The sequence below is a fragment of the Schistocerca piceifrons genome, chromosome 7 (assembly GCF_021461385.2).
Source record: "Schistocerca piceifrons isolate TAMUIC-IGC-003096 chromosome 7, iqSchPice1.1, whole genome shotgun sequence".
In the NCBI taxonomy this organism is placed as follows: Eukaryota; Metazoa; Arthropoda; class Insecta; order Orthoptera; family Acrididae; genus Schistocerca; species Schistocerca piceifrons.
This window is the reverse complement of record NC_060144.1, coordinates 430,981,406-431,002,656: the sequence shown is the minus strand read 5'-3', so window position 1 is coordinate 431,002,656 and position 21,251 is coordinate 430,981,406. Positions and strand designations below refer to the sequence as shown.

General features: G+C 39.9%; 1 protein-coding gene across 7 annotated transcripts in view; it reads left to right on the top strand.

The window, feature by feature from the left end:
• Positions 1-21,251, top strand: part of LOC124805382 (transcription factor SPT20 homolog) — a 309,909-nt gene that overhangs the window by 234,520 nt on the left and 54,138 nt on the right. For all 7 annotated transcript variants that reach the window (XR_007017452.1, XM_047265939.1, XM_047265940.1 and 4 more), the window contains one exon: positions 16,268-16,632. Coding sequence is in view for 6 of the 7 variants with exons in the window: in XM_047265939.1 (XP_047121895.1) it covers positions 16,268-16,632 (365 nt within the window). In the remaining variant the exon portion in view is untranslated. The remainder of the gene's footprint in view (positions 1-16,267; positions 16,633-21,251) is intronic.

The window sequence follows — 21,251 nt, the reverse complement described above, 5'->3', positions numbered from 1 at the left end:
ACGAGCACAAAACAGTTAATGAAACTGTCTTTGTAATGTTACAAACCTAGGCAGGTAGGCTGCAAAAACCTCGTATAGGAATCTTATGTCCACCATAAACAGAAAGAGTGTTGCCTTTGGCTTATGTAGCTTAGGTTTGACTAACAGTTCATAAGTGCTTCTGTTTAAAGAACCCACTGACACACCACTGTCTTGAACTGCATGTGTATTTTGGTATTGGCAAACAGTGGAGTGACTGACAACTTACTGGCCTGATGCTCAATGGAAGAAGTGTGAAGCTCCTTCACTGTTGCAATGGACTTGCACAGTGTAACACAAAAACACTACTGGGCTTGGAAAAATTGTACTAACGTTCATGAGAATGTGCAAATTGTGTGTTGGACTTGCATTCTGCAAACAAACAGTTTGAATGTGACCTGCCTGCCGTTTGTGCGCTGAGAAACACTGGGGCAGGATTTAACAACGCTAATCTGTGGCCTAGCATACTGGTTCTGTTCATGTTCTGCCCTGGCTGAGACCTTGTGTGCCGCAGTGCACAAATTACAGGCACAATCTGCTTACCACTACTCTGTATGGCACAAACAGGAGCAGAATCAAAATCCACTGTTGCATTTTCATATGAATCCTGACACTCCACTATTTCCAAATCTTCGCGAGCTAGGATTAGGATACTAAGAATCTGTTCACATATGTGAGGATCTGACACATTTGGACAGTGGAATCCCTGATCATGGCATCTTTATAACAACATCCACACTCACACTTAAAACTGCAATGGCATGCAAGTCTTTGTAAGTCTGCTGCCTACTGCTTATGAGTCTGCGTATGCAAACAAAAGAATTTGTAACACGCAGCTGCCACATTAATCTGTTCATCAAACTACTTATCTAGCACAACAAATAATTCTTCATAAGGAACACAGGGTGGGTGGAGGGGAAAAGTTTGCAGGTGAGCCTTCACGAGTACCCTGACATACCAATAGTTGCAAGGAAATATGGTTGCCTGTTGCTACCTTCTATATGATGTGCCATGAAGTGTGCACTGAGCTGTGCTTGGTACTCAAACCATTCCTCGTGAGTGGAATCAGATATGTGGAATGGTGAGACGAAAACAGGCACTGCTGGCTGTGGCTGTGCTCTTGGAGGTGGGGTGGAGGTGGTGCAGCATCTGCTGCACTTGAAACTGAACGATCTCTATCGCTGACAGTTCTTGTGGAGGGCTAGCCATGATCAGTACACATATGAAAAATTGCAAAACGAGAAATACTATGCACAACCAAAAAGCATGAATGTTAGCCTCAATAAGCACAAACAAACACAGTCAGTTCCAGGGCACGTTCTGAAATACAAAAGCAGAGTAAGGCAAGCATGGTAAAAAATCACTATTCTGCAAAAATAGATACACAGGTGTTAGTGGCACCAGGTGGTTGTTTTGAACACTTGAGGGAACATTCTTGTCACCAGTTATTGGCTCAGTCCAGAGATGGATGCCAAGGAATAGGTGAGGGCTGAGACAGAGCAAAATAATTAGGGCCACACGTAATATGTTCTTAACTCCGATTTAATTACCATCAGTTTAGCAAGTCCAATTGTATTCTAAAAGTTCCTTGACACAAGCAAGTTCATCATAGATAGTAATACAGAGATAAGAGGCTAACCAGTAGGCTTCTAATGCACCGAGTGAACTCCACTACCTGACAAGGCTGGCTTTGGTGTGGTGTCTCTTAAGCTGTTTTGTTGGTGGCGCTACTCTTGTGTGCAGTAAAGGGTGTGTTTTTGAGCTGGCTGCAAACTGGCAGGGCAGCCACATGGGTTGCTGCTAACCTCTTGACATTGACAGCTATCCAGTTAATTCCAGCTTTTAACCTGTATGCCCCTGCTACTGCCTCCACTGTATCCCAAAGGTGTAATGGAGACATGTCCAACATTGTTTCAATTCCAGCAGTGGGTGTGCTGCTAATTCTGCCTGTTATGGCTAAGTAGGGCAATGTGTCCTCGATGTCTTTGCAGCAGCATGCGTGAATAAAATCTTCTCAGTTTGTTCCAAGCCATGTAAATTCAAATAAAATACTTGACCTGTCGATAGATGTCTCCACCATCATTGTCAGAAGTGTAACCCACTGACAGGCGGATTTGGCAGGGTTTTCTGCATATATAGGCATGAGTGCAGTATCTGGCACCAACCAGAGAGAACAGAAGTGACATGATGGGGGAAAGTGAGATACGCAGTTCGCAGCAGCTCCAGTCCACTGCGGGACAAGTGAATCAAGTGGTGCGAGGGGCCGCTGCTCCCTCCCCTCTACAAGTGCCAAGCAACAGTCTTTGCTTTCTTTTGATATCCAATGCATGCCTTCATGCCCTATTAAGTGTGTACCACTGATCTCTGTTAAAATTGTTGCTACTTACTCAAACCTCAGCCGCCTCCTTTATAATGAAATCACAATAAGTTGACTCATAAGCAGAGACCCTTGTCTACTCAAATTGTATTTTGTGTCCATTTTCCAGGCAATGCCCAGCTATACAAACTCGTTAAGTTCCCTTTATTTAATATGTCGCTTGTACTCAGTACAGCAGTCCACAGCTGTGCGAATTGTTTGACCTGTATAGATACTGATCCACTCACAGGGGACACAGTACTCACCGGGCAAACAAAGAGCTGTGTAGTCAGCTGCATATTGCTCTACAGTATGGCAGGAAAGCAGCTGGCTGGCCGCTTTTGCTGATTCACCAGTTGTCCTTTGTTGGTGGTATCTGAAAGCATTTGCAGTGTCTCCCTTGCTAAACATTCTCTCTAAACCTGCCCCTTAAATGCAGAAATTGAGACTGTAGGTGGTCATTACCAGAAAAAAATCTTGGCTTTGTGTACTAACTTGTTCAGGACATCTTGATCATATGCAAGGTGGTGAAAACTAGCAGCGTTCGAATATCAATTAGTGTGAATTCATCCTATACACCGAATGGCCCCCTGTTTTCAGCACAGCTGAAATGTCCAAGAATGGTAGCTTGTCATCCTTCTCAATCTTGATAGTGAATTTAATGTTGGAGTGGACACTTCTCATGTGATCGATAAACTGCTGCAGTGCATTTTCACTGAGGCCATATCAGGAAGGAGTCATCAACATACTGTAGGAATCGTCAAGTTGTTCCATGATGTTCTAATGACAACATACTTCTTGTAGCTCTATGAATATTATGAGATGGCGAATGGCACTGCGATGGGATCACCACCTTCTCCGGCAGTCATGAATTCTTCAGTGATCACTTTGAGAAGCAGGCTCTGAACTCTGTGGCATTGCGTCCATCTTGCTTCCTGCAGTACCTTGATGATACCTTTCTGATAAGGCCTCAAGATGAAAAAGTTACCATTCTGGGATGTCTTAGCTGTGCAGAAGGCACTGTATAGGAAACAAATGCACTCTGACCAATACGTGAATGTCTGTAGATTTAATCACCTTCTACACAAAAATGCAGTCCTGAGCATGTTAGTACACACAGCAAAGATTTTGCCTGCAGATTATCACCTACAGTCTGAATTGCAGCATTAAGATGTGTGTTCAGAGAGAATGGATAGAACAGGGGAGACACTACAAATGCTTTCAGAAGCCACCAACAAAGGATGCCTAGTGAATCAGCAGAAGAGGCCAATGCGGCTACTTTCCTGCCATACTACGGACCAACGAGAAGCAAGTTAGGATGTGTGCTCCAGAGGCTTGGATTGAAGCCAGTGTTTTGCCACCTGCCCACGCCCAAAGATAATAGATATGCTGTGCCCTATTAAAGATCACATAGCTCTTCATATGCCTGATGTGTATGTGCAAGTGCGACCACATCTATAGAGGTCAAACAATTCGCACAGTTACAGAATGTTGTACCAGGGTGTATACGACCCGGGACATCCGGGAGATCTGGGAAAAACCCGGGAATTTTTTCATCCGGGAGAAAACCGGGAAAAACCCGGGACATTTTTAGAATTCCGGGAATTTTTCATTGTTTTAGTTTTCAGTTAAATTTTTGTAATTTTGACTGGCAAGAACCGATACTCTAACAAAGGATATTACTGTATCCCGCTACTGCAGAATAGTACTTCAACAATAAAACATAAACGAGAGAAAAAAACGAAAATAACTTAAAAATTGCAAACGAAATGCGCCATGTACAACGACACAAAGTGATCATGCCAGCTTCTGCCAACTGAAAATGTGTCAAAGGCTTTAGGAAGACTATGGAGTGCTTCATAACAACAAATTGCCTCCAATGAGTGTGAAGTCGCAACTGTGTACATTCGATTTGTTTTAGCAGTTACACACGGGCTCAGGTGCATGCGCAGTTGAGTTACGTTTGGGTAGTAGATTCTCCCGCTGCTGGCTACAGGAATGTGGCTGTTGGCTGTGCAAGCAGTCACAGCAAGCAGCTAGATGCTACCGGGAAAAGGGGGCGCCAAATTCATATCCTTGAGGAAAACAACTTGTTTCACAAAGCGCCTAGCATCCAGCGCACATTTGTCTAGTGATTATTCATATGATTTTGAAACGCTTCCCTGTTGGTTTTTGAACACATTTTAAGTTGATTTCTGAATGAATCATAAGTTGACTTTTGAATGCATGCATAGTGTACGTGATGTCTCTGTCAGGAGAATCCTCGTCGCATCTAGAAATAAACTTTCCGCAGACAAAAGGGGACGGGGCTATACGAGCTGAGGGAGTAAAGCCGAACGGATGAATGCCAATTGCTGTCTGATTATATGGTTGATTGGGTTTGCGAATGATCAGCGTTGTTATAATTACTAGCGAAATCCATAGATTCAGACTACTAGAATGGAAATAAACGACTGACAGGAATAACAGGTGAGAAATATTACGTATTATCTTCTCAGTGTATCCAAGAAAACGAAATTTTGACAGAAATTTTTTGCCAGATCGCTGCTACACTAGTAAGGACCGGTAGTACAGCCCCGGCTAGCAGCCGCGTAAATTATATTCTGGAAGTAACGCGGAAAACGTGTTGTTCGAGCACGTAATACGCATAACCGGAAAATAATCGCGGGATAACTAAACCTGTGATTCTGGCAGGGCTAGTGAAGTTAATCGGCGAACAAATTTTGACAATGGCAGCAATAGCTACAGAATTTGTGATGACAAGATTGTTTGTTAAAACGAGGAAGGAGAAGAAACGGGGACATCACACAAATTATGGAAGAATAAGACGATTCCAAATTTATATAAAAATTTCGTAGTACTAATTTTCGATCTCATGCTTGAGAAGCTGGTGCCTATGAATGAAATGTGAAACTATTTCACCGGCCGGTGTGGCCGAGCGGTTCTAGGTGCTTCAGTCTGGAACCGCGCAACCGCTATGGTCGCAGGTTCAAATCCTGCCTCGGGTATGGATGTGTATGATGTCCTTAGGTTAGTTAGGTTTAAGTAGTTCTATGTTCTAGGGGACTGATGACCTCAGATGTTAAGTCCCATAGTGCTCAGAGCCATTTGAACCATTTTTTTTGAAACTATTTCCTAACATCAAGCTCTTTGCTTGTAGTAGGCCTAATAGGCATTTGCTATTGGTACTTCGTGGATTATATTCTGTCGTGTTATAAAAATGGCCATTTGTGCCAAAAAAGTCTCGTTTATTTGGTGTGTTACAAAATTGCTGCAATATTAGAAAGGCCTATTTTGTTTTATCCAGCAGACAGTGACAAAATAGACATAATCAGATCGAGAAACCACACCAGTCTTGGGTATTATTTGTATTAACAGCTTTTTCATTATTAGATAACAACATTTCGATTTTTCGTGTAGCAAAACGTTTCACGAACTTTGATGAAATAATAGATTCTTTCGCAGAAAGGAAAGCACGCCATATAAAGCTGTAGCAAGATTAGAGAGAAAAAAATGCTAAGAGCTAAGGTTTGAAGAAATGTGTAATTTCTTGCTTATCTCTTGACAGTATTGGTTTTATATATCCTACATTTAATTTTATGCCACACACAACTGTAAGTTATTAACTAATAGGCCATAAAGAGTTCAGATTTTCTGAAGAGTTCTTGTTCTCTTGATTACAAATAATCCAATCCGCTATTAATTGCGAGATTTTTTTTAAAGAGGAGCAGGAAAGGCACCACAGGACATTTCAATTTCCACTCTCCTGAATATAGTTTGGACGTGCGGTAGAAAAATGCTTTATGAAGAGGCGTGGCACTGCACTTTGGCATACTTACGACCAAATAATATGTCTTACGTTTCCTGTTTATGTTTGACTTTTCAGAAAGATGTGCGCTAAAAGATGAACATATTTTGAAAATTCGATTTTTTTAGTATTGACCCGGTTCGCAAATGTCGTAGATCCGGGGCTGATGCACAGAGCAGTCTGAATTATAGTGGGTAGTCTCCATGTGACCCGTGTTTACATTTAGTGATTTTGCTGTTTCCCCTTCTTTTACTTTCACGTTAAATGAAAACAAAACTGGTATCTGTGGCCGGGAGCTATCAGGTGAATTAAAACACATTCACATAATTACGGAAGGCTGGAATATGTCATTAGTTTCAGATTTTATTTTATTTCCACCTTTCTGACAGTCAAGCATTAATCGCCTTGCGGAACAATGAAGTTATTTTTGTCTGTTTGCTAAAGAAATTTGACTTTTGTTAACCTTTTCCGCAGAGGCAGTCAATGTATATGAAACGAAATGTTTAAGTCCACAGTACTGGCTAGTTTCAACTGTTCGCTGCGTTTCAAGTGCATGTTTTCATTTTCTAGCACGTATGGCATTATGCCACAATGAAGAACCGAACATGATATAATACCGTACTGGTGCTCCAAGAAAATTTACATCGTGAAAACCACACTGAAAAGCTTAATATCAGGTCGAGGTCTACCTCATTGGGAATCTGGACACTCGAATATGCTCTTTAAGTATGCACTTTAAATGTGCACATTTTAATATGGTTCACGAAATTCCGATGCTCTTGCAGTATCCTCTGATGTCTTGTTTCTTTTATGACATAGTGTATGATCTTTCAATGTTTTACACGTACGTACATACCGGATTTCTAAGTCATGATAGCTAACCAAGCGCGGTGTCGCCTGTTATCTGCGCTCTCTGGCAACTACTGAAACAAACCTATTTCTAAGAAGTTGCGGGAAAATATTGCAAATAGTGGTTTGAAAAGCGTTACTTTCAAAGTAAATATTCTTTTATGTAAGTTGAACTATGTATGAGAATGTACCACAAAATTCTTAAATCACAGAGCGTTTGACCCTCATTTAAAAATCAACTCTTTGATGACGAGCCATTTAGAAGAATTTCGAACCCTGAAGATCAGACATTAATGTCATTATTAAAAATTTTACTGGCACATTTGTGTGATATATCTTAAAGTGTAACACGCGCAAAAAAGGTCAACAGTATATGCGAAAGCTTAGCTTCTCTTGCAGCTTGAGACCACTATTGTATGTGAAAGCTTTGCTTTTCTCATAGGAACACTATGTATATTAAATTAAACTATTAACTTTCCCTGTTTGTGTGTTCGTGCTACTTAGCAGTGATGTTGCTGTTGGCTGACTACATCACGTGTCCTATGCTCTCAATATCCGCCATCATTGGCTGGCGAGATCACGTGACATGAGCTACGAACGGCTTACAAAAGTGCATCAAAATCTCGATTTCAATGATTCAGAAAGTAACATGGGGTGTTTGGTGGAATTCCGATGTATACTTTCGTAATACGAAAATACGCAACGTACAGGTTGCTACACATCAAAGATATATCCAAAACGTGTCTTTTTCCCTGAGTTTCATTTTCTAAAGTACCGGGAAATTGTACTCCCTGAAATTGTACACCCGTGTATAAAACCATAACCATTCAAAGGACTGATAAGGGAAAATATACTGTCACCCGGGAGAAAATGTATTTTTAACCGGGAAATCTGGGAAAAATCTGGGAATTTTTTTTACTTGTCCACGTATACACCCTGTGTACTGATCATAAGTGACATATTAAACAAGGTGAGCTTGGACAAGTCAGACATAGCTGAGCATTGCCTGGAAAATGGACACACAATACAATTTGAACAGAAGAGAATGGTGACTCGTGCACCCTCTTATTGGGAATCTGTTATAAAGGAGGTGTTCAAGATTAGAATATACAGCAGCAATTTTAACAGGGACCAAGGGTACACAGTTGGGCATGGGGTTTGGTGGTGGACATTGAAAGAAAGCAAAGATGATTGCTTGGCACACATAGGGAAGTGGGAGTGGCAGTTTCAAACGTGGTGCAAGCTCTTTGTGGCACGTGGCATCACTGGTCCTGCAGTGGGCTTGAACTGCTGTGAGCTGTGCAACTTGCCTTCTGTGCTTGCATGGTTTCAGCTCTTTCTGATTGGTGCCAGATGTTGCACTTATATCTGTGAAAGCGGCACTCCTGACAACAAAGGTGGAGATAGCCATCGAAAGCTCAAGTATTTTATTGTAAATGATGTGGCTTGAAAAGAGAGAAGATTTTATTTAAGCAGGTTAATCTCTGCACCTTGCCAAGCTCCTTAATAGCCACCATCTATTCTACATTATCCCACCTTACTGGAGCTCCATAAATTACCATAGGTCTTACTACAGTGGTGTATATCCAGTTCATACTTATGGCATTTGAAACCCAGTTTTTACCAAAGACCCTTCTAGTTCACATAAGAGTAGTTTTTTGCCTTGGAATGTATATTCTGTCTATGAGGGGTCCATGATAGGACCGCATCCAGGGTTATCCCTAGAAACTTCACTACCCCCTCTAGTGGTTAAGTTTTACTGAGGAGCTTGAGATTTGCTTCCTCATAAATGATAACTACAACAATTTTCTTGGGGCAGACCCAAGTCATGTTTTCTGCACCAATATTCTACAATGTCTAGTACTCATTGTGCCATTGTTCAACTAGTAACTAGCAAATTTGTTGGGTATTACTTTGACTAAATCATCAATGTATCCTTTGCAAAAGTAGCCTCTAGTCTTTAACTCATTCGTTGACCTCTAGGTTACACAGTCGTATAGACAAGACCCCTCCTTGTGGACACTGCCTGCTGACATTCATTCTCATTTTCTCATTCATCATGTTGGCTTCTACCTTTCATCTACTTAGAATGATATTAATCTAGTCGCATATGGTGGCTCTCAGTGCCAAGCTCTTCTACTGTTCTAACCATGGATTTGAAGATTGTATTGCTAAAGCCCCCTCGATGTTCAGGAAAATGCAGAGAGCTATATCCTGAAAGTGTTGGCCTTTTTCCACCTTCCCAACAATTTGGTGAAATGCTGTTTCATATGATTTCCTGCTTGATATGCATGTTGATTTACATGTAGAGGAACCTCAGTTAACCTCTTGTCCTTAACATGCACATTAACCAGTTTTTATAATGTATTTGGAAGGAAGGACAGACTGATTGGTCTCATATCCCTTGGCCTTCGTATGATCAGTTCTCGCTGGCTTCAGAATGAAAACAAACCTCTCTGTCCTCCAAACACTAGCACTGATTTCTGCTGTCAGGCAGACAGTGAACAGTCTACATAGGAATCTAATTAAATCCTCTCCTACTTGTGTCAGTAGAGCTGGAAAGATACCAACTGGGCCTAATGACTTAAGTGGTTGAAACGTTAACGCCTCCCACTCGATTTTTTTTTGAAATTAGTACATTTTCTAGCAGTTTCCAACTATACCCTTTGATTACTTGTAAACTAGTGTCTCTGAGAGACTGACATGTGGTATTTGTTTTCTGCAAGAGTGCACTGAGGGAAGTGTGTCAGTGCATTGAGAGAAGTGCATGTTGCTGAGCACATATAGTGTCTCACTTGCTGATCTTATATACTAACCATCCTCCTTCCTGAAAGTATTTCCTGGATTATTTGGTATTCTAGTGAAGATTTTTTGAAGTCTAGCACAAGTAGCTGTGCTTTCCACTTCCTCACAGAATATCTTCCAGGGAGATAGCTTCGCTTGCTTGCAAGGTCGTATCTGACCAGGGCTTCTGGATATTTTGCACATTGTCCTTTCTTCCTTGCAAGATTGAACGTTCTTCTTACCTGCTTCCTTTACGCTTCCAGGTTAGTTATTGCACCATGGTAAATTTCTGTTTGTGCACTTCTTGGTGATTGGGCAGTATTCTAAATATGAGGTCGTAATGGTAATGGCAGATGTCACTATGCCTGTGATTTCCTCAAAATCTCCAGAATTCCTTATCAAAGTTCTGACTTCAGATAAGTGTGAGTTTAGGTGTTTCTTATATGCTTCTCAGTCTGTTTTTCCATGATTCCTATAGGCCAAGGTCTGTTTAACACCGATTTCAACTTCAAACTTAATATACATGTGGTCAGTTAAGGATGGCTCCATCGCCATATGCCATTATGACATAATTGCCTATTATAGTGGACCAAGAAGTTATGTCAATTACTTCTCTTCTTTTATCCCTGAAGGTAGGTTCCCTATAACTATTCAAAATTTCCAGATTATTGTGTAGTAGAAATTTGAGTAAGGTGCTCACTTCTAATGTCGGGATGCTGCTTCTCCACACCAAGTTGTGACCATTGGCATCACAACCAACCAGCAGTTATTCATTATGCTGTGAGCAGTTATTTACCAGTCTCCTCGTTTCCTGGGAGGGAGTAGTACTGTCCTCATAAGAAAGGTAATCTGAGACATCTACATCTACTTGATTACTCTGTTATTGTCAATAAAGTGCCTGGCAGAGGGTTCAAGCTGTCTCTCTAGCTTTCCACACTCGAACGGCGTGCGGGATGCACGAGTACTTAAATTTTTCTGTGCAAGCCCTGATATCTCTTATTTTATCATGACGATCATTTCTCCCTATGTTTTTGCAATCGGAGGAGAAAACCAGTGATCAAAATTTCATGAGAAGATCTCTTCACAATTAAAAAAAAACTTTGTTTTAACGGTTGCCACTCCAATTCACATATTATGTCTGTGGCTCTGTCTCACCTATTTCGCAATAATTCAAAACGAGCCGCCGTTCTTTGAACTTTTTCGATGTCATCCGTCAGTCCCACCTGAAGCGGATAAGCACAGCAATACTCCAGAATAGGCCAGACAAGAGTGGTGTACCGTATTTACTCGAATCTAAGCCGCACTTTTTTTCTGGTTTTTGTAGTCCAAAAAACCGCCAGCGGCTTAGAATCGGGTGCAAAGCGGAAGTTCTGAAAAATGTTGGTAGGTGCCGCCACAACTAACTTCTGTCGTCGAATATATGTAGCGTTTTGCAGGCACAAAGATAAATACTGGCACCAAAACCTCTGCGTCAGTAAATAAATTTTTAAAAAAGGTGGAAGACGAGCTTTTTTTCTCCGCCATGAGTTTCGAACACTGCATTTTCATACATTATCCAACAAAGTAAATACAAATTCCGTATTGTTCATCTTCGAATGTAGCAGCATTTCAATGCACTATGAAAATCTGACTGGCAAGACTGTTTGGGGTGTTTATCAATATGGCCAACTCTGTGTTCCGAATTTTTTCCTACCTGTGAGAAGAGATGGTTGCTAATAGGAACTTTTATGAATTGTGAATCACATGCAGTATTCTCTTCACGATAATTATAATAATACGAATATGCCATGTATTCTTTCGTGTTTGCTGCTATCTCATTTAAATCCTGTCTGCCTAATAAACTACAAAACTAGAGTGAGACAACAGCAAACGCGGAAGAATATACATATCTTGTCATGTTTATATTCATATTATTCTTATGCCGAATAGTAATACAGTCAGAAATGAAGCACGGCAATTGATTAGATTTTTAAATTTAAGATGACTCTAATTTCTGTGCAGAATGTAATGTACTAAAGAGGCGTCTGCAAAGATTTTCAAACGGAGAAAAATTTTTGCTAAACTCTCGTTCAGAACATCTTCTATCATATGCAGTCTATTATTTGGCGGTAGCGCGCACCAAAGCAAGCCATGCAGCGAGCGGCTACAGGTCGTAAACACTCATTATCAGAATGCGACAAACAATGCATAACACAGTACAGTAATGAATTTTCAGCTGTGAGTGACATAAACACCTATAACAAAGAGAACGGCACTTATCTGATCAAAGAAAAATAAGCAATCAATTCAAACCAGACGAAGCACGTGCAAAAGGAAGGGTACCCGTATCAATACGGACGGAGCGCCTGACGCATAGCAACGGCTACCTGGTAAAGCTTAACTGCTAAGCTTACAACTCGAACCAAACTACTATAGCTGTATCGTCATTCATTTGACCTAAATTGTGTCTCATATTACAATGGACCAACTTTGTTTCGATTTAGAGGTGCGACCTAAAACTTTTCTCTCCCATTGAATTTCGAGTCTCAGATTTCAGGTGCGGCTTAGATCCGGGAAAATTTTTTTCCTCGATTTCGAGTGTCATTTTTCAGGTGCGGCTTAGATTCGAGTGCAGCTTAAATTCGAGTAAATACGGTAAGCAGTCTCTTTAGTAGATCTTTTGCACCTTCTAAGTGTTCTGCCAATGAATCACAGTCTTTGGTTTGCTCTACCCACAACATTATCTATATGATCGTTCCAATTTAGGTTATTTGTAATTGTGTACCGAGCAAGGTGGCACACTGGACTTGCATTTGGGAGGACACTGGTTCAATCCCACTTCTGGCCATCCTGATCTTCTCTCCTCCTCTTTCTCCTTGTAATTGTAATCCCTAAGTATTTAGTTGAAGTTACAGCCTTCAGATTTGCATGACTTATTGCGTAATCGAAATTTAGTGTATTTCTTTTAGTACTCAAGTGAATGACTTCACGCTTTTCTTTATTCAGGGTCAATTGCCACTTTTCGCACCACACAAATATCTTATCTAAATCATTTTCCAATTCGTTTTGGTCATCCGATGGTTTTACAAGATGGTAAATTACAGCATCGTCTGCAAACCATTTAATAGGGCTACTCAGATTGTCTCCTATGTTGTTAATATAGATCAGGAACAATAAAGGGCTTCTTCGGGGAACATCGGATATTACTTCTTTCTGACAAGGAATCACGAATCCAGTCACACAACTGAGGCGATATTCCATAGGTGTGGTTAGAAGATGCTTGTGAGGAACAGTGTCGAAAGCCTTCTGGAAATCTAAAAGTATGGAATCAATTTGACATCCCCTCTCAATAGCACGCATTACTTCATGAGTATAAAGAGCTAGCTGTGATTCACAAGAACAATGTTTTCTGAACCTGTGCCGACTGTGTGTCAATAAATCATTTTCTTCAAGGTATTTCATAATGTTTGAACATAGTATAAGTTCCAAAACCTTACTGCAAATCGACATTAGTGATATGGGCCTGTAACTCAACAGGTTATTCCTATTTCCCTTTTTGGATATTGGTGTGACTTGAGCAATTTTCCATTTGTTAGGTACGGAACTTTCTATGAGTGAGTGGCTGTATATAATTGATAAATATGGAGCTATTGCATCAGCATACTGTGAAAGGAACCCGACTGGTATACAATCTGGACCAGAGGCCTTGCCTTTATTAAGTGATTTAAGCTGCTTTGCTACACCGTGGATATCTACTTCTATGTTACTTATCTTGGCAATTGTTCTTCATTCTACAGATCAGTACAATTTCCTATGTGCTTCCTTCCTCACATTGTTTCATCCTGAAGGTGACTAAGTCCCTGGAACAGAAGTTTGCCATCAGCATGACTGAAATTCCATTCTTTACATAAATGTTTATTCTGTTATTCTTTAAATTTGTAGCATAAATCAACTTACCTCCAGTTTTCCCAAGGCCTGAAATCCCCCGTTTATATAGATAGGGTTCCTGGATAACAGCAACATCCACCTCCTGTCTTCCCAGAAAAGGACTCAGGGCAGCAGTTGCCCCTTTACTGTGTTGCAGGTTCATTTGCAACAATTGTAGTCTCCAAATTGCATCCTTGGTGATTTCTGATGTCCTTGGTTATCATGATGACAACCTGTGAGAACCTTAAGTACAATTTCAGGTCCTGTTCTCTTATTGCCATGGGATTTTTCACCGGGTTGCATCTCAAGATTTTGGCCATCTGGTACAATCTTTCAGATGATTACCTCCAATCCTCATGTTGAGAACTTCTGGTTCTGCATCTTTAGTTTCTCAAACAGAGCCTTTGGAGAAGTATCCTTACAAGTTTTGGTATCCAAATTGATACCTTTGCGGTCTTTAAGAGCTCAGCTGCTGTCTTGTCCAGCAGCTTCACCTCCTCTCAAAGAGGGTGTCTTGGCTACTGTCTCTATAAGTCACTCCATGGTACCATCCCTTCATAGACAAAGATAAGAGCACATGTGGCGAGATAGACCCTCCTGAATTTGGATCTGGATGTGTGTCCTCCCCAGTCATTTCAAAGAGAGCCATCTGAATAAGCTCCATTTGCTGTGAAGTGATGTTGACCAGTGGATGTCCCTGCTCGATAACTGTCATCTTGCCATGGCTTTTTCTGGACCCATTTATCCTGAGAATTTTGTGTGTTAGATTCCTCCCTTGTCTCTTGTTCCCTGTCTTTGAGATAGAAGGGGTCTGATTACCCCCTTCATTCTGAGACATTCTTTTTTCCAGAAGTCTTAGTTTCAGGACCTTTTAGATCCTTCCATTTATCTTCTTTTTTCTTTTGTTGTTTGAGGAGTTTCCTCCTCTGAGACCCAGGCAAGGATTTGATTGTGACCTTATGCAACTTCTGAGTAACAGTTTCTCCTTCTTGGACTGACCATATAACCAGTTGTGGAAACAATTTCCAGTTGTTCTATCCAAGATGCTTGTGTATTTGAAGTTTCAAGAAATCCACCAGTTTTTGTTTTATTTTCTGTGTTTTCCATTGTGGTCCCATGCACATTGGGGATCTGTTCGGTCGACACCAAGGAACCCCATGTGGTGCAAGGCTGATTACTCAGGGAGCTCGCTTGGTACCCCTGTGGCTCTATTAATGACACATCTTACCATGTGCCACACACCCTCGGCACCAATCACACAACACGTAGGGTTGGGTAGATTGGTAATTGGGGAAGGTCTGTGGCAGTGAATAGGCAAGAGATAGTTGGACATTCTTCATCTGTTCATCCATTGAGGCCTGTCAGGCGTAAGAGATCCTGCCAGTAGCTGTGCTACTGCCAGCATAGCTTCTTCCAAAGATGCTAGTCTCTCTGCTGTAATGGACAGTGCTTGTACAAGGTGATGTCCCCTGCAGAGCTATTACACATTAATATTATTTAATTTTGCAGGTGTCAGTGCACATATTTTCCCATAAAGAATGTACATAGCAGTGACATTTGTCAACACTGAGATCTGGGAGCAGACGTGACATGTCTTACTCATGAGCTTTCAAACTATGAAGTGCCAATTTTGGGTGAAGTCTGACTACTTAAAGATGGCTGTAGAATAAACTGTTGTTTTGTAAACTAGATTATGCTTTGTAAATTGGCTAGGCTGTAGTTTATTGTTTTGGATGAACTACAAGAACTAATGTGAAAGAGAAAAAATTGCTGGTAGAAATTTATGAATATATATAGACTTTATTATTTTTCCATGATCTGGATCCCCTTGTTTACATGTATGAGCACCATAATGCAAATGAGGGTAAATTACGTGAAACTATTAATTAGTCAGTTAGTTAGTCAATGCTGTATGTCATTTTATATGGAAAAAATAAAGTAACAAAAGTGTGTAGTCGATGCTTGGAGTGTAACAATAGTTATGGTGAAATCTGCCATGGAGAACAGTAATAGTCAGTGATGTTAGTTATTACATGCCTGTATGTTAATTAATTTCAGACGAGTCATAGTATTTTAAAAGGAAAATGGAACTGCCAGACTTTCTGATGGTGTGGGTCACTTTTCCCAAATGAACTGATCAGTTTATAAGGTTTTGCAGACTTTGCATATTGTGAACTGTAGTACTGTACTGTCGTCAGTTAATTATATTTTCAGATTATGAGTGCCCTAATGGCAACTAATTTCATCAGTGTAAATAGAACAACCAAAATAATAACCTGAGCAATAAACTCAACTAAAAGTAAGGCTAATTAAAATATTGAGATTTTTGTGTAAGTGTTACATGTGAATAGCTAAATGACATTTAGGGTGGGGGAGGGGGGTGGCGATTGTTGTTTATTGGAGTAGAAAAAACATAACAGATGGGACGAATCCACGTTCATATGCCACGCTTTCCACATTTTTGTTATTCCGTGCTGGACTTTCCATTGTAAGAAGTGTAGGAGGTATATTGTGATAAGAAACTGACACTTGTGCTTTTCTCTTAGGTCCTCACACAATTCTACCGCCAACCGCAGTCCCGCCACCAGGACAGCAGCAGTTACCTCCTCCACAGTTTGGCAGCACAGTACTTGGTTCTCCAAGTCACATGTATCTCCCGCAGCAGGCTCAGCCGCAACAGCCACCCCTGCACCAAGGCCCCCAAATGCATCAACAACCCCCTGCTCCTGTCCCAGCTCCTGGACCTGAGCCCCCGCAGCCAGTCCAACATCCACAACAGCAGCAGCAACAGCAATCACAACAGCAGCAACAGCAGCCTCAACAGCAACAGCAACCACCTCCTCAGCATCAGCCTGCATCACAAGGATACCAACCACAGCATGCCATGGCTACAGTATCATATCCTTACCAGGTAAGTACTAAATTGGGCCTTTTACTGTTACTGTTGACTTTCCTGTGACATTAACATGAATCAAGAAACCTGTTCCACAATAATTTGCATCACCCATTGAATATTTTTATTTAAACAGTACTATCATAAAATGTAAGTCAGTTTTCTCGATTTTGCTACTGTAGAACTTAGTACAAGTAATAACAAACTCAGTGATTGTATGACATGGAGACAGTAAAATCACTTCTCAGCCAAATCTTTCAGCAGATGTGGATTGTCTTGACACAGCAGATTATTTCCTGTGCTATGAGCCTGCAGATTTGTATCTGAATTTATCTAGTCCTGATAAAAGTATTACTATGTTATCAGAAATCCAAAGAATTATTTTATTACATATAAGAATATGTGTTATCCCCCAAACTATTGTTATTTCCACTTTTCATGAGCACATTGATTTTGCTCTGCCAGAAAAAAATCCAGGATAATTGCTGGAACTGTGGCACAGTGTGGAATATATTTTTGTGTGTGGGTGTAAAGAGTTCTTTCTTGGTTAAATTGTTAACTCATAGAATGGAGCAAAATAATGTTCTCATTCCTTAACTCCAACAGAGATCTTTGCCCACCACAGTTGGCACTTAGTGCTAGGAGCTGACAGTGGCTGTTGGCACATGAATGTGTGTGTGTGTGTGTGTGTGTGTGTGTGTGTGTGTTGCTATTGTTCTTTTTTTTCCTACATCTGAAGGAGTACTCTGCCCGATAATTTATAATATTTAGTAGCCTTCTTTCAATATGCGTGACACTCAACATCTGTTCTGTAGTATCAATCTACCCTCTTTCATATTGTAAAATTTTATATAATTCACAGGCAAGTGGTCCCACACAAGTATGTAATAGAATTTGTTGTTGAGGAAGGCAGTTAATAATTGTTGCTTAGCAAGTACAGTAGAACTCCAGTTACCCAAAGTGCAACTATCTGGATCACCAAGTAACCAGATCACTTCAAGCAAAAATTAATTTGTACTGTATGACTAAAATTGTTTATTTTGTTCAATAATTATTACAGTATACAGCACATTGTGTATTTTTTATCATTATAAAATCAGTCAGCATGAATGTATTCAGACAAAATATTCCAGTGAACACTGAATACAGTATGCACATTGTTGTATGTGAAAAATTGTTAGCAGACAAACTAAAAGTCCTTCAACAATTAGACAAAGGCTTGAGTAGCAAGCAGTTAGTTGATGTTCCCAAATTAAACACTTCAGCTATTTCAGACATAAAAAAGTCCTCAATTTTAAACTTCTGAAGATGAGAATTCGCTGTGGAAAATTATAAAAATGGCAGAAAAAAAAAAATACATTGAGTAGGCCATATTCAAGTGGTTTTTACAGCAGTGCCCCTTGGAAAACAGCCTTTCAGTGCTGATTGTTTGAGAAAAAATCGAAACTTTTAGCCAAAAAAATCGACAGTTTGTTTTCATTTAAAATGGGCAGTGGCTGACAAAATTTCAAGGCAAGGCATGGTGTACATGAGTTGGATTTAAGTAGTGAAAAGCTGTCATCAGACCCAAGAACAACAGAAAATTTTATTGAAAAAATTCAAAATTGAAGCAGAACCTTATGACCCTGAATTTTTGTGCAATGCAGATGAGGCAGGCCTTATTTTGGAAGGGTTTATTCGAAACAACTTCAACTTCTAAAAGGGGAACTAGTGCTCCTGGCCATAAGATTAGTAAAGATGATGTAACCATGCTGAACTGTACTAACTCTACAGGAAACCACAAAATACTCCTTATGTTGGTACAAAAATCTAAAGAATCCATGGCTTTCCCGAAATATTAAACTTCCCAGCTTTTTCAATAATCAGCCAATGGTCTGGATGAGTGCTACTGTGTTTTTTGAATGGTACAATTAAATTTACATACATGAAGTAAAAAGTACCAAGATACCATAGGGAAAGAAGGCACTAAGATGCTGTTAATTCTGGACACCGCACCCACCCATTCCACAGGAAGCCTTCGTGATAGAAAAGGTGGAATGTTTAAAAACACTCTTCCTGCCACCAAACATGACAAGTTTACTGTAGCGAATGGACCAGTCGGTTATTGAAACTATGAAGTACCATTGCAGAAGACAACTTTTGAGGAAGCTTTCCATAGAAGATGGAAATGTACAAGGCAATGTGGCCCAGTACCAAAAATTGATTTTAAAAAAACTGCTCTTACATAGTGATAGAAGCATGGAATTTCGTGGAGAAAAGCACATTAAAAAGCAGTTGGAATAAATTGAAAGGCATTTCAACCAAACATGAGGTACAGAAAAAAACAACATGAAAAGGAAGAGGAAGAAAGAAAAGTGGCAGATGTTGAAATATCACTGGAGGATATAAGAAAGATTCTTTTTAAAATTCCTGGACGTTCACATAGCAGCTTGTGATTCTTTGGACCCCGGATTCCAAATTCTCTGTGTCGATGAAATCATTCAAAGTATGAGATAAGAAACTGATGCCCAGGAGGATGACATTGTCACTGAACTGAATGTGAGACCATCAGCTGCTGAGGCGTTTATGTGTATTCACACTTTGCTAACATGGATGGAGGGGCAGCCTGAGTGCGACCATATGCGGCTGCTTACCCTCAAGCGGATGTGAGACTTGGCTGAATGAAAACGATTCGAGACAGCAAAACAACTGACTATGACCAATATGTTCAAAAACTGATGTTAGATGTAAGCACATTACAGAACCTAAACGTCTTTATTTTGTAGTCTTTAAACTAATATTTTAGTAGTATGTCTACACAAATTTAGTTTTTTTTAGAGTTCTGCTGTAATAGGATATTTTAGGATATTTTTTTAGTGATAGTCCTGACTGAAATAATTCCAGAAGACAATGAATAATTCTTTTGCAGCTGTTCGTACTGCCTCAGATTTCTTAAGGAAAAAAAAAAAAAAAAAAAAAAAATTAAATTTACACAAGCTTTTTGGATATTAAGATTTAAATTTCTTAGTTTTGTGATCTGCTCAATCATCTATCATATTTTTACAATCGAGTCCTCTGACCTAGACTTCCAGATTGAGTTTCTGTATGCCATGAACTCATATTATTGTTGTTCTGGTGGTGGTTGATCCTCCTGCCCCCCCCTCCCCCCCCCCCCCTCATACTACTCTCCATTATAAAGTTGATGATTCGTGTTATTGCCAGTGTAAATTTTATATCCTCTCTAATCTGGCCATTGTCAGTTATTTTGCTATGCATAAAGCAACTCATCCACCGATTTTTGTGTCTCATTTCCTAACCTAATTCCCTCAGCATCACCCGATTTAATCTGACTACTTTCAGTTTCCTGTATTTTGCTATTTTTAATGTTCATCACATAATCTTCTTCTTCTTCTTCTTCTTCTTCTTTCAAGAGACTACCCATTCTGTTCAACTGCTCTTCCAAGTCCTTTGCTGTTTCTGAGAGAACTACAAATATGTCATCAAACTATAACTTTTTTCCTTCCTGAATTTTATTTCTCATGCCAGATTTCTTCTTTGTTTCCTTCACAGTTTGCTTAGTGGACTAACTCCCCCTGTATTTTCAGTAGAGGTCACAGGTGCATTCCTTTTGCACTTCTTAAACACATTGAGCACCTGTTCCTGGTGGTCAAATATTGCATGACGTTGGCACATTGGGGAGGAAGCCATGTTAATGAATAACAACCCCAGTTGTTAAAAAGTTCTTTAATTCACGGCGTGTTTCTGCCATTATATTGAAATAATTTTCTAGTGGAATCCGTAAATGATGTTGTAAATGCAGCCGAGTGTTGTACATAATGATATAGTGAATACTTAAAAATTTACTGGACAGGAATGTAGGAACTCTACACGAAAAAATTTTTAACCCACACAAACATTGTATTCGTACAAAAAAAATTAAAAGAGAACTATAGCTTGCATTGTGCTGTCATGAAGCAAAGCCAAATGATTACAAAAGTAAAATTCAGTTATATTCAAGTGATGTGCTCGGTAATATACTAGGAAACAATAAGTGTGTCGTGATAATAAGAACTGTACATTTTGATACATTAAAAGTCTTAGCATGCTTTATAGCATTAAAACTCATTTTAGACATGAGCTTAAGGTAGTTACTTTGATTTATTGAAATACTAAAATAGTTGTAATGGACAGTGGACCCAGGTAAAGTGTGAAGTTATGTCTACCAGTGTCAGCTGATCTATTATAGAATACAAGTAATTGTAGAGACTGTGGCGTGTTATGGACTTATCACAGATTAATAACTGGATAATAATATATTTACTAACACCTGAACACAGTTACAAAATTGCAGAGTGCCATTAATGGAAACTACCAGTAATGGGGTGACATACGTACAGGAAATGCAGTTCCTTGCGAACCCTGCTCACTGAGCATCTTCCCCTGGATCCAGGGAGCAGCACTTATTCACCAGTTTAGTACACAGTTGTGGAGCAGCAACACACTGCAAAGGTGGAGGAACAGTTAATAGGGTCATTCCATGCAAAGTGGTCGAATTTTAAAAAAATGTCCCACATGACTGTCATGGATTTTGCTGAAATTTTTGTGTGAACATTCACACTTGTTCCCATTAAACATTGGTAAAGTTTTACTTTCACCAA